This window comes from Schistocerca serialis, chromosome 4 (assembly GCF_023864345.2).
Source record: "Schistocerca serialis cubense isolate TAMUIC-IGC-003099 chromosome 4, iqSchSeri2.2, whole genome shotgun sequence".
NCBI lineage: Eukaryota > Metazoa > Arthropoda > Insecta > Orthoptera > Acrididae > Schistocerca > Schistocerca serialis.
This window is the reverse complement of record NC_064641.1, coordinates 224,829,171-224,844,123: the sequence shown is the minus strand read 5'-3', so window position 1 is coordinate 224,844,123 and position 14,953 is coordinate 224,829,171. Positions and strand designations below refer to the sequence as shown.

The 14,953-nt window shown below is 44.8% G+C and overlaps 1 protein-coding gene across 1 annotated transcript in view; it reads right to left on the bottom strand.

Moving 5' to 3' along the window:
- Window positions 1-14,953, bottom strand: part of LOC126473754 (proton-coupled folate transporter) — a 298,864-nt gene that overhangs the window by 97,774 nt on the left and 186,137 nt on the right. Inside the window, exon 5 of the mRNA XM_050101010.1 lies at window positions 13,116-13,403. Coding sequence (XP_049956967.1) covers window positions 13,116-13,403 — 288 coding nt within the window. The remainder of the gene's footprint in view (window positions 1-13,115; window positions 13,404-14,953) is intronic.

Sequence of the window (14,953 nt, the reverse complement as noted above, 5' to 3'; positions counted from 1 at the left end):
TCGATTAGTCTCTCTATTAGTCCTTTGCCGAGCAGGGTACAATCCTACAGCTGTTCTGAATTTCTTTCCCTTGCCAATTCGTGCATTGAAGCCTTCCATCAAAATTTTAATACGGTGGTTGGGAACAGCAGTTGTAGTTTCTTCCAGTACTTCCCAAAACTCCTCGATAAGTCACGGTTCGTAGTAACTGATGGAAAGTAATCGAGCAAAACAGAAGTGATTTCTGGCGTTCACCAAGGTAGTGTTATAGACCCTTTGCTGTTCCTTATCTACATAAATGATTTAGGAGACAATCTGAGCAGCCGTCTTAACATTGTTTGCAGATGATGCTGTCGTTTATCGACTAGTAAAGTCATCAGAAGATCAAAACAATTTTCTAAACTATTTAGAAGAGATATATGTATGGTGCAAAATTGGCAATTGACCTTAAATAACGAAAAGTGTGAGGTCATACACATAAGTGCTAAAAGGAATCCGTTGAACTTCGATTACACTATAAACCAGTCAAATCTAAAGGCAGTAGATTCAAGTAAATACCTAGGAATTACAATTACGAACAACTTAAACTGGAAAGAACACATAGAAAATGTTGTGGGGAAGGCAAACCAAAGACTGCGTTTTATTGGCAGGACACTTAGAAAATGTAAAAGTTCTACTAAGGAAACTGCCTACACTTCGCTTGCCTGTGCTCTTTTAGAATACTGCTGCGCGGTGTGGGATCCTTACTGGATAGGATTGACGGAGCATATGAAAAAATTCAAAGAAGGTGAGCACGTTTTGTATTATCGCAAAATAGGAGAGAGAGTGTCACTGAAATGATACAGGATGTGGGGTGGACGCCATTAAAACAAAGGCGTTTTTCGTTGCGGCAGAAACCTAAAGGCGTTTTTCGTTGCGGCAGAAACCTCTCAGGAAATTTCAATCACCAATTTTCTCATCTGAATGCGAAAATATTTTGTTGACGCCGACCTACATAGGGAGAAACGATCATCACAATTAAATAAGGGAAATCGGAGCACGCACAGAAAGATATAGATGTTTGTTTTTCCTGCGCGCTGTACGGGATTCAAGTAATAGAGAATCATTGTGAAGGTGGTTCGATGAACCATCTGCCAGGCACTTAAATGTGATTTGCAAAGTATCCATGGAGGTCTAGATGTAGACTTTATGTGGGTCTTTTTGGTTACAGCTATTCGTTTATGCATGGGTGTTGATAAATGAACGAGCTTTTCTCCCTGATTTCATTGATAGTAATGAAATTCTTTCACAGGGTAAAGTAAAGTGCAATATTGAATTTATGACATATAGCAGATCTCAGAGAAACATGACAGAAACTACCGACACGCATGATCCCAAGTATTTGTTTTTTTATTAATGTGGGAATGTGCGCATTTGTCTAAAGAGGATGCCTATTCGTTAGATTTATAGGTGCATTGTTGAAATTTATCTATGTGTTCTAATGTGGACATATATTTTCTATTATTCTTGTTTGTGTACAGCGTAACTGAGGCAGAAACGTTTATCCAGCCATCACTACACAGAAGAGTGCAGGCAACTGCCTGAAACCGCGTTGAAGATGAGCAGCACAACAGCCTCAGAATGATCTGAGATCAAATGGAGACAACATTCACTTCAGAGACCCGACAATCTTCCAATTTTTTGATTGATCCTTGCCATGTTACTGGATACAATAAAAGTCAACTATCATGTGTGGTTTTAGTACCTTTAGCTATTTAGGAAAAAAATAAATTGCCTCAGACTGTAATTAAATACTTTTTTTTTTTACACAGTTAAACATACGCCTGCACACCCAATACGTCGAGTAATGACGGGAAGTTGGAGTGTCTTGTTTAATGTCTATTATGTGGGACAGATAATCGTTCAAAAATGGAAGCTTTAGGGGTAAAGTTGTATTAGACGTTACCTCCACATGTTGTATCGACGTGCCAGGTATAGTGTTACAAAATGTGAAGTGCGATATTTACACTTTCCTGCTTCAGTCACATATGGTAAGTAAAAGAAATGTTTTATTTGTATTTTTATTATTATCTGTTTAGCATAGGGATTGGTTACTTGTCTGTCTTCTCTCATGTTCACTGTGCAAGATGGCAACCAAGCGACGTTTGTCCTCTGCGCAGAACGCACCGCAGGTACTCGCCTTCTTAAAGAACCCGGGCACGCTCAATATTTGTTCATAGTACTAATTCGACAAGATTTGAATATACTGTAGCATTCTGAAAATTGATCATCCATAATACCGTCAATATTGTCAGCTGGAAAAACGAATTTATAAGATTAAGATGTCGAACGAAAATGTTTCACGATTATATTAGCTGTAGCTGATACGACGTAAAACAGAGAGGAAAAATACAGTGACGATAGAGGCAATCACAGGTGAGGAGAGACTAGGAGTAACTGAGATTTCTAGTGACAAGCAGGTCAGTTGAATGCCTGAACTTGGTTCAGTAAGATTAGCAAACAAAATAGGTTCAAATGGCTCTGAGCACTATGGGACTCAACTGCTGAGGTCATTAGTCCCCTAGAACTTAGAACTAGTTAAACCTAACTAACCTAAGGACATCACAAACATCCATGCCCGAGGCAGGATTCGAACCTGCGACCGTAGCGGTCTTGCGGTTCCAGACTGCAGCGCCTTTAACCGCACGGCCACTTCGGCCGGCAACAAAATAGGCAAACTCTTTACAGAAGCCTGTAAAGCAATTTTATCTGCCCTGCAGGAATATGTTTAGGTATTGGACTTGAACCAGCTTTTTGCGCATTTTTCGAAGTATAAGTGTTTCTCCACACTGCTGTGTAACTCTAATATACTTTCAAATTAACAAAGAAAGAAAAGCCATTGTAGAGTCTCCATCGACCATCTTAAAGTGGTAAATACAATAACGAACGTTGTACAGACCTATTAAAACTGTTTTGTGTTAAGAAACTATATGAGAAAATGAATCACAAAAACGAACTGAAAACGTAAACAGTGCGGCGTTCTTAATGCCATGTGGCTGGCTCATGAAAATCTCACAACATCTGAATGGCGAATATTGTCCCATAGTCTACACTCGAGGTCACACGATCACTACGTATTTACAATACTGAGGATATATTTGGAGCCATCAGTACCACTCGTCAATGTTTCTAGTACTGACAATACGTCAGTGCGTGCCCGTGACGGTCAATATACTGACGGCTTGCCAGTGTTATTGCGCGTTGTAAGGAGTGCTGCTATATATATACAGTGTGTTTCAAAAATGACCGGTATATTTGAAACGGCAATAAAAACTAAACGAGCAGCGATAGAAATACACCGTTTGTTGCAATATGCTTGGGACAACAGTATATTTTCAGGCAGACAAACTTTCGACATTACAGTAGTTACAATTTTCAACAACAGATGGCGCTGCGGTCTGGGAAACACTATAGTACGATATTTTCCACATATCCACCATGCGTAGCAATAATATGGCGTAGTCTCTGAATGAAATTACCCGAAACCTTTGACAACGTGTCTGGCGGAATGGCTTCACTTGCAGATGAGATGTACTGCTTCAGCTGTTCAATTGTTTCTGGATTCTGGCGGTACACCTGGCCTTTCACGTGTCCCCACAGAAAGAAGACACAGGGGTTCATGTCTGGCGAATAGGGAGGCCAATCCACGCCGCCTCCTGTATGTTTCGGATAGCCCAAAGCAATCACACGATCATCGAAATATTCATTCAGGAAATTAAAGACGTCGGCCGTGCGATGTGGCCGGGCACCATCTTGCATAAACCACGAGGTGTTCGCAGTGTCGTCTAAGGCAGTTTGTACCGCCACAAATTCACGAAGAATGTCCAGATAGCGTGATGCAGTAATCGTTTCGGATCTGAAAAATGGGCCAATGATTCCTTTGGAAGAAATGGCGGCCCAGACCAGTACTTTTTGACGATGCAGGGACGATGGGACTGCAACATGGGGCTATTCGGCTCCCCATATGCGCCAGTTCTGTTTATTGACGAAGCCGTCCAGGTAAAAATAAGCTTCGTCAGTAAACCAAATGCTGCCCACATGCATATCGCCGTCATCAATCCTGTGCACTATATCGTTGGCGAATGTCTCTCGTGCAACAATGGTAGCGGCGCTGAGGGGTTGCCGCGTTTGAATTTTGTATGGATAGAGGTGTAAACTCTGGCGCATGAGACGATACGTGGACGTTGGCGTCATTTGGACCGCAGCTGCAACACGGCGAACGGAAACCCGAGGCCGCTGTTGGATCACCTGCTGCACTAGCTGCGCGTTGCCCTCTGTGGTTGCCGTACGCGGTCGCCCTACCTTTCCAGCACGTTCATCCGTCACGTTCCCAGTCCGTTGAAATTTTTCAAACAGATCCTTTGTTGTATCGCTTTTCGGTCCTTTGGTTACATTAAACCTCCGTTGAAAACTTCGTCTTTTTGCAACAACACTGTGTTCTAGGCGGTGGAATTCCAACACCAGAAAAATCCTCTGTTCTAAGGAATAAACAATGTTGTCTACAGCACACTAGCACGTTGTGAACAGCACACGCTTACAGCAGAAAGACGACGTACAGAATGGCGCACCCACAGACTGCGTTGTCTTCTATATCTTTCACATCACTTGCAGCGCCATCTGTTGTTGAAAATTGTAACTACTGTAATTTCGAAAGTTTGTCCGCCTGAAAATGTACTGTTGTCCCAAGCATATTGCAACAAACGGTGTATTTCTATCGCTGCTCGTTTAGTTTTTATTGCCGTTTCAAATATACCGGTCGTTTTCGAAACACCCTGTATATATATATTGTACTCCTTACAGACGATGGATTCGGGAACTTTGGGAGCCGAGCGCGCCTTTTCTCTGTGAAAGCATTGTCTTGCTGTATAATGAAAATAACGTCTCAGTCCTAGTGATCACGCGCCGTCTTGGCGTGGGGAGAAGAGTCGGTGCTGAGCTTACGCGTGGAGCGGTCGCGTGCTGTTGCTCCTCGGATAAGTAATGCGCAGAATTTGGTAGAAAGTGGAATTAACAGTCAAAAGTGTTGCGTAGGTTTGCAGATGAAAATTAACTAAGTTATTTCGCGGGAAGTCCTGAAGGATTAATTAAGAAACTTATGATGTCACGTTTGAGAATGGTCATAGGGCGATGTACTTGAGGACAACATTATGGAAATGGAAGAGGATGTAGATGAAGATGAAATGGGAGATACGATACTGCGTGAAGAGTTTGACAGAGCACTGAAAGACCTGAGTCGAAACAAGGCCCCCGGAGTAGACAATATTCCAGTGGAACTAATGACGGCTGTGGGAGAGCCAGTCCTGACAAAACTCTACCATCTGGTGAGCAAGATGTATGAAACAGGCGAAATACCCTCAGACTTCAAGAAGAATATAATAATTCCAATCCCAAAGAAAGCAGGTGTTGACAGATGTGAAAATTACCGAACTATCAGCTTAATAAGTCACAGCTGCAAAATATTAACACGAATTCTTTACAGACGAATGGAAAAACTAGTAGAAGCCAACCTCGGGGAAGATCAGTTTGGATTCCGTAGAAACACTGGAACACGTGAGGCAATACTGACCTTACGACTTATCTTAGAAGAAAGATTAAGGAAAGGCAAACCTACGTTTCTAGCATTTGTAGACTTAGAGAAAGCTTTTGACAATGTTGACTGGAATACTCTCTTTCAAATTCTAAAGGTGGCAGGGGTAAAATACAGGGAGCGAAAGGCTATTTACAATTTGTACAGAAACCAGATGGCAGTTATAAGAGTCGAGGGACATGAAAGGGAAGCAGTGGTTGGGAAGGGAGTAAGACAGGGTTGTAGCCTCTCCCCGATGTTGTTCAATCTGTATATTGAGCAAGCAGTAAAGGAAACAAAAGAAAAATTCGGAGTAGGTATTAAAATTCATGGAGAAGAAATAAAAACTTTGAGGTTCGCCGATGACATTGTAATTCTGTCAGAGACAGCAAAGGACTTGGAAGAGCAGTTGAATGGAATGGACAGTGTCTTGAAAGGAGGATATAAGATGAACATCAACAAAAGCAAAACAAGGATAATGGAATGTAGTCTAATTAAGTCAGGTGATGCTGAGGGAATTAGATTAGGAAATGAGGCACTTGAAGTAGTAAAGGAGTTTTGCTATTTGGGGAGCAAAATAACTGATGATGGTCGAAGTAGAGAGGATATAAAATGTAGGCTGGCAATGGCAAGGAAAGCGTTTCTGAAGAAGAGAAATTTGTTAACATCCAGTATTGATTTAAGTGTCAGGAAGTCATTTCTGAAAGTATTCGTATGGAGTGTAGCCATGTATGGAAGTGAAACATGGACGATAAATAGTTTGGACAAGAAGAGAATAGAAGCTTTCGAAATGTGGTGCTACAGAAGAATGCTGAAGATTAGATGGGTAGATCACATAACTAATGAGGAAGTATTGAATAGGATTGGGGAGAAGAGAAGTTTGTGGCACAACTTGACCAGAAGAAGGGATCGGTTGGTAGGACATGTTCTGAGGCATCAAGGGATCACCAATTTAGTATTGGAGGGCAGCGTGGAGGGTAAAAATCGTAGAGGGAGACCAAGAGATGAATACACTAAGCAGATTCAGAAGGATGTAGGTTGCAGTAGGTACTGGGAGATGAAAAAGCTTGCACAGGATAGAGTAGCATGGAGAGCTGCATCAAACCAGTCTCAGGACTGAAGACCACAACAACAACAACAATGGAGAAACATAGAGATAGCAGAACATAAATTAAGACATTTCCATGACCACTGATTACCAGTTCAATGTCCGCAGCTCGTGATCTTGCGGTAGCTCACGGGGTCCCACGTTCGTTTCCCGGCGGGGTCAGGGATTTTCTCTGCCTCGTGATGACTGGGTGTTGTGTGTGTTCATCATCATTTCATCATCATTGACGCGCAAGTCGCCGAAGTGGCGTCAACTTAAAAGGACTTGCAAAACGGCGGCCGAACTTCCCCGCATGGGGCCTCCCGGCCAACTGCCATACGATCATTTCACCAGTTCAATTTGAAAATACAACGTGGCAACGGTTGCTTCAGTGTGAATTGAACCAAATATAACTGTTACAGAAGGCATTGTTGGGGAAGTGTGTTCCTGCAATAGGAACGATAAACCAAAAGTAATTGATATTGTATGTCATTACCTCTGAGGTATCACAGATCGATACCACCCCCATCGGCGTGTCACAGGTGGCAATGGACATGCACATTTCCGACAGATGTGGATAGCGGTCGCGTGGGGACCCGGCAGATCCACTGATGCGTGCCCAGTGGCCACGCCTTCGGCGGCTCCGACTGCGCGCCCTCTGTCGCCGTGATAGAGGATGGCCAGCGGCAGCTGCGTAGCCCAGTCTCAGCCGCTGTATTGCACAGTCTCAGTCAGCTTTCGGCATTACGCTCGTGCTTAAGTAGCGGGAGCCTCACATTGCACGACACTCGTCAGCCGCTTCTACATCTACATCTTCATGGATACTCTGCAAATCACATTCAAGTGCCTGGCAAAGGGTTCATCGAACCACCTTCACAATTCTCTACTATTCCAATCTCGTATAGCGCGCGAAAAGAACGAACACCTATATCTTTCCGTACGAGCTTCGATTTCCTCTAATTTTATCGTGGTGATAGTTTCTCCCTATGTAGCTCGGTGTCAAAATATTTTCGCATTCGGAGGAGAAAGTTGGTGATTGGAATTGCGTGAGAAGATTCCGTCGCAACGAAAACTGCCTTTCTTTTAATGATGTCCAGCCCAAATCCTCTATCATTTCTGTGACACTCTCCCCCATATTTCGCGATATTACAAAACATGCTGCCCTTCTTTGAACTTTTTCGATGTACTCCGGCAGTCCTATCTAGTAGGGATTCCACACCGGGCAGCAGTATTGTACAAGAGGATGGACAAGCGTAGTGTAGGCAGTCTCCTTAGTAGATCTGTTACATTTTCTAAGTATCCTGCCAATAAAACGCACTCTTTGGTTAGCCTTCCCCACAACGTTTTCTGTGTGTTCCTTCCAATTTAAGTTGTTCGTAGTTCTAATACCTAGCCGCTTCTTCTAATAGCTAGACTTCGTTGCTGTTTGTTCTTCTGTAAAATTTCTTTGCAGCACTTGGAGAAAGCTACAAGTTAACCAGTTAAGTGGCGATAATCATTTTTGCTCGTGTCCAGCTTCCCTAGGATGAAAGCTGCTGAACCACACTGTACCCATTTCTTCTTACCATTGTGTACGAAGTAGTTCACAACAATTTCAAAGTGACATCTTTCATTCTTTAATGAAAGATCTTCCATATTTGCAACATACGAGGGAAGATCGGAAAGTAACTGTTGTGTACATAGTTCCGCGTAGTCAGCGCGTACACAACTTTCCCACTAGAGCGCGCCCCGCTAAGCACAACAGCGTAGGCGCAGCGCTCGTCCGTCTCCGCACTACGAGATGGCGCTGCCTTAGAGACGGACCAAATTCTGCTTCCGCCGATCCGTGTATTAATATATAACGCAGCCAATGAGATTGCTGCAAACGTAGAACCTTTTCTCCTCGCGGATCACACTCGCGCAGTGATACCTGAATGCGCGAGGTATTATAACGAGTGTACAGACCTCCGATTAGTCAGTTTGCATTTGTCTGCACCAGTCTGCATTAGTCTGTACCAGTCTATTGTCAAGTTTCAGTCTGCGCCTAATAAGATTACCATATTCCTGTACATAGCCATGAAGATAAATGTATAGACACTTTTGTCAAGTATCAGAGATATGTGAGAATAAGATTAACGTACCAAGACCAAAGGAACTTCAGATTGCCAATTGTACACAGCATCCAGAATCAAGTTACATAATGTCTATGCTTTTTATTATTTTAATAAATGTGTGTGAAAATTAATCAAGTTCTGTTTAAAGTTGGTCACCATCAATCTGCTATTCTAAGTGTCTGACCTAATGGCAGAAGATAAACACGCCATGATAAGACCACGAGACATATTGCTGACACTCGCCTACTTCGTTACAGCGACAAGTCAAATAATCTGATGGTGTGTGTACCGAAGGTCTTACATTACGCACACCACAGTAACACACAATAATTTTACTACAAAAAATTTAATAAATAACAAAACACAATAATCACAAATGAACTTACATATTTCCCCTACTTTTCTACGTAGTCACCAACATTCTTAACACATCCCTCCCATTGTGGCGCCAGTTTCAATGTGCACTGTTTGTAGAAGTATGTTTCGTTGGAGTACAGCCATCTGCGGACTGTGATTTCACTTACACATCCATCGCAAAGTTTTGGCTGGCCAGGAATTTCTTCATAGAACCAAACGGAAGAGAGTCTGAAAGAGCAAGGTCTGGACTGTGTGGTTGATTCTGGAGCACCTCTCAACCAAATTTGGTGATTTGTTCGACAGGTGCAGCAACATGGGGGGCGAGCATTGTCATGGAGAAGTTTGACACTGTCACCATTAATGTTTTGGCGTTTGTCACGAAAGGCGCAACAGAAGTTGATTAAAGATTTATTGTAGGCTGCAGCATTCACAGTTGTCCAGTGTTCAGCAAAGTACACTAATAAAACACCATGCATCTCCCAGAAAACTGACTGAGTCACTGTCAATTTTTTTTCGTTTTGAGCAACCAGAATGTTTCCACTCCATGGAGGCCTGGTTGGTTTTGAGCATGTAGTGGTATGATCACGACTCATCAGTGACGACTTGTTCAGAAAGTCATGCCCTCCTGCGGCGTAATGCATTAAGTGATCCAAGCTTTTCATCATTCGCTGACCCTTGTGATTGCCTTGGGCACCCAACGAACAGTAACTTTACGAAATTTCAACGTGTCAAAACAATTTCGTACACTGCACCATAGGGAATGTTGAACTGTTGCGATAAGGTTTGTAGTTGCGCGCTGTGGTCGTTCGAAATTGCTACTTCAATGGTTCCGACATCCTGCAGGTTTGCAGTTGTTACCGGCCGTCCGGAGCGTGACGAATTACTAAGGTTCACACGGCCCTCTTGGAAGAATGCACACCATCTGGAGACATTGCTACGGTCCATACAGTCGTCCCCATACACGTCACGTATGTCCCTCTGAATTTCACACGGTTTACGCTCTTTGGACTACAAGTATCGAACGACACTTCGTTGTTCTTCACAAGTTGACAACAGTAACATACGCGCCATATTTGTTTCGTAGTTCATGCAGCTGAGGAGCCGCACATGTAAACAAAATACGCTCTGTTTCGCAAACTTCAAATTACACTGGCAAGCAAGAACATTATGCCATCGACCTACTACTGATATAGACCCATCCAGGCGATAGCAGCGTCACCTGGCAAGGAATGATTGCGAGTCAGACGCACGCACATTGCATATAGTATCAGTGAGTGTGCTGTCCATGCGTATAATGGGGAAGGCGCGCTATCTATCAGAGTTTGACCAAGGACAGAGAGTATGACCCAGAGGTTCGGCACGAGCATTTTGGAAACTGGATGACTTGTCGTGCGTTCGAGGAATGCTGTGATGAGGGAAGGGGAAAGCACATCCAGACGTCGTGAGGTTGGGCAGCTACCAGTCAATAGAGATGTCAGATGCCGTAGCCTGGGCAGACTGATAAAACAGGACAGGCGATCAGCAGTGGCAAAACTAACATCTGACTTTAATGCTGGGCAGGGTACACACAGTGCACCAAACACTCCCAATGATGGGCCTCTGCAGCCAACGACACATGGATGTGCCAATGTTGACACCATGACGTCGGCAACTACGACTGGAAAGGGCACGTGACCATCGGCACTGCACGTTTGTGCAGTGCCAGAGTGTTACATAGTCTGATGAATACTAGTACCTTCTTCATAATGGCGATGGGAGGGCGCGAATGCGCCATCTTCTGGGGGAACAGATCTTCCGCACGTGTATGGTGCAAACATGCTGGCTGCGGCTCCATTATGCTCTGGGGAACATCCACGTGGGCGTTCATGTGTCCAGTGGAGCTCATGCAGTGCTACGTAATGGCCAAGGAGTATTGTACAACGTTTGCAAACCCCGTTCACCACTTCACGGCCCTTCGTGGCTATCATGTTACCCGACAGCAGTGGCATTTTTCAGCAGGGTAATGCGCCAACTCACAAGGCCAGATGTGTGATGAAGTGGTTCGAGGAACACAGTGGCGAGTTCCAATTGACGTGTTGGCCCCCCACTCGCCAGATCTACACCCGATCGAACACATCTGGGATGTGATTGAACATGGTGTCAGAGCTGAATTTTCGGGAATTGTGTGCGCAGATGTGGTGCCAACTGCCTCCAACGACCTACCAAGGTTTCATGGCTTCCACTCTACGATGCATCGCTACTGTTATCCATGCCACAGGTAAACATACCGCCTATTAAGTAGGTGGTCATAATGTTCTGGCTGAACAGTGTACAATACTGGCCATTAAAGTTGCTACACCACGAAGACGACGTGCTACAGACGCGAAATTTAACCGATAGGAAGAAGATGCTGTGTTATGCAAATGATTAGCTTTTCAGTGCATTCACACAAGGTTGACGCCGGTGGCGACACCTACAACGTGCTGACATGAGGAAAGTTTCCAACCGATTTCTCATACACAAACAGCAGTAGACCAGCGTTGCCTGATGAAACGTTGTTGGGATGCCTCGTGTAAGGAGGAGAAATGCGTACCATCAGTTTTGAAACGTTGATAAAGGTCGGACTGTAGCCTATCGCGATTGCCGTTTATCGTATCGCGACATTGCTGCTCGTGTTGGTCGAGATCCAATGACTGTTAGCAGAATATGGAATCGGTGGGTTCAGGAGGGTAATACGGAACCCCGTGCTGGATCCCAACGGCCTCGTATCACTAGCAGTCGAGATGACAGGCATCTTATCCGCATGGTTGTAACGGATCGTGCAGCCACGTCTCGACCCTGAGTCAACAGATGGGGACGTTTGCAAGACAACAACCATCTGCACGAACAGTTCGTGGCGTTTGCAGCAGCATGGACTATCAGCTCGGAGACCATGGCTGCGGTTACCCTTGACGCTACATCACATACAGGAGCGCCTGCGATGGTGTACTCAACGACGGACCTGGGCGCACGAATGCCAAAACGTCATTTTTTCGTATGAAACCAGGTTCTGTTTACATCATCATGATGGTCGGATCCGTGTTTGGCGACATCGCGGTGAACGCACATTGGAAGCGTGTATTCGTCATCGCCATACTGGCGTATCACCCGGTGCGATGGTATGGGGTGCCATTGGTTACACGTCTCGGTCACCTCTTGTTCGCATTGACGGCACTTTGAACAGTGGACGTTACGTTTCAGATGTGTTGCGACCCGTGGCTCTACCCTTCACTCGATCCCTGGGAAACTCTACATTTCAGCAGGATAATGCACGACCGCATGTTGCAGGTCCTGTACGGGCCTGTCTGGATACAGAAAATGTTCGACTGCTCCCCTGGCTAGCACATTCTCCAGATCTCTCACCAACTGAAAACGTCTGGTCAATGGTGGCCGAGCAACTGGCTCGTCACAATACGCCAGTCACTACTCTTGATGAACTATGGTATTGTGTTGAAGCTGAATGGGTAGCTGTACCTGTACACGCAATCCAAGCTCTGTTTGACTCAATGCCCAGGCGTATCAAGACCGTCATTACGGCCAGAGGTGGTTGTTGTGGGTACTGATTTCTCAGGATCTATGCACCCAAATTGCATGAAAATGTAATCACATATCAGTTCTAGTGTAATATATTTGTCCAATGAATACCCATTTATCATCTGGATTTCTTCTTGTTGTAGCAGTTTTAATGGCCAGTAGTGTATACCGTCGTGAAATTTCAACATTGCAGCAGCAATATCGGGGCAGAAAAAAATTATTTTGAATTACTTTCCAATTATCCCTCGCATAAGAGACACGGATACGTATTACGCACACGATCACGTCATTTTAGCAACGAATCGTAAATCTCCCATTCTTGAGTCCTACAGCCACAGTAATACACGAGAAAAGACATTTGATAAGAAGAGAGGAGTGAGGACTTTTACACCGTGTGAGGGCTGTTTTACTTGCTGGGAGCCGCGCGCGGCCGTATACTGACCCCTCTGGAAAGTGTAGAAGGCGACGGCGATGACGATGAGGCAGAGGATGGCCCTGCGCCGGCGCGGCCGCCGCCTCGCCAGCGTGGCCAGGGTGTCCCTGGCGGCGCGCCAGTCCCAGAAGTCGGCGCAGCAGGCGTCGGCGCGCCGGGGCAGCGGTGCGTGGCCCGGCGCAGTCCTCGAGCGCAGCGCCACCGCCGCGTACACCACGGCCGCCAGCATCAGGCACGCGTTCACCGCGAACATCAGCGTGTACGACCGCTGCAGCGGGCCCGCCCACAGGTACTTGCCTGCACACAGCGGCACATCTCTCACTGACGACCATTTCTTTTTTCACAGTACAACGTTACAGTAACGTTTCACAAAACGTTTACTAACGAAATTGTCAACAGTTGCAATACACGTGTTTGGCAACTAGTTTCGAACCAAATGGTTCATTTTCAGGCCTAGCCTACTAAGGCTACAAAAAAGAAAAAAGTACATAGTTGCTGGTGAACAGTCAGTACAAAAAGAAATTGCAATAAACAGTTCAAACTTAACAGAAATTAATTATTTGAATTCAAACGTAGCTGCATTGAAGGTACTTGATCTTAATAATAAATATCAGAATAGCAATACATGCTTTACACAATGTTCATATAATGACTGCCACAATCCACGCGTGCCTCTTAGCAAGTCGAAATCAAACTGAAGGTCAACGTAGCCAGCAGCACCAGGGAAACTTTCGGTGGCGCTAGTGTCACGCCTCATGTTCAGGGAGCGGCAGCGTTCATAGTAGGATATTAAAAACACACCATTAGGCAGTAACTGTAATTTATTTATTACCTCTTATATCAATTAATAGTTAAACGTATGCCATTTACTAATGTGGAAGTCATTGTCCATTGCGTGGATTACTTTTTGAATATGACTCCTGTCAAATGATGACCCTCTGCACAACACATTCATCTAGGCTTCATTGGAAGCTTTCCATAACCCGGCATAACGTCAAATGTTTTTTATTTCAGTCTTTGATCTCAATATGAATTCTTTAGACAGTGATCGGTTTCAGTCCTTAATGACCATCCTCAGATCTTTTTTACACCTTGTCCTAAAGTGATAAGGCCATAATCGGGGCCTTATCACTTTAGGACAAGGTGTAAAAAAGATCTGAGGATGGTCATTACGGACTGAAACCGGTCACCGTCTACAGAATTCATATTGTTATCAAAGACTGAAATAAAAAACATTTGACAGTATTGGATCACTGTTTGTATACGCGACCATGTCGCAGTTGGTGAAAATAGGCGTAACGTATTCCCTGGGACATTGCCGACGGCAGTTCTGATGCGATCCTTAAACTCACGAATGGTGGCACAACGCTTCAGGTAGCCCCAAAGGAAAAAGTCTGCACATGAAACGTCAGGTGAGCGAGGCGGCCACAAAATGTCACCAAAGCGGGAAATTACTCTACTGGGAAATGTCTGTCGCAAGAAATCCATGCAAATTCTGGCTGTATGCGAGGTCGCTCCGTCTTGTTGAAACCATAATTGTTCCACATCCACATCGACCATACATAACTGGGGAAGAACGAAGTCTTGCAGCATCTTTAGGTAGCGCTCAGTGGTTACAGTTACAGCCACACCGCTGTCATCCTCAAAGAAGTAAAATGTAAACGTCGTGTGACTAGGGCCTCCCGTCGGGTAGACCGTTCGCCGGATGCAAGTCTTTCGATATGACGCCACTTCGGCGACTTGCGCGTCGATAGAGATGAAATGATGACGAGTAGGACAACACAACTCCCAGTCCCTGAGCGTAGACAATCTCCGACCCAGCCGAGAATCGAACCTGGGCCCCCTAG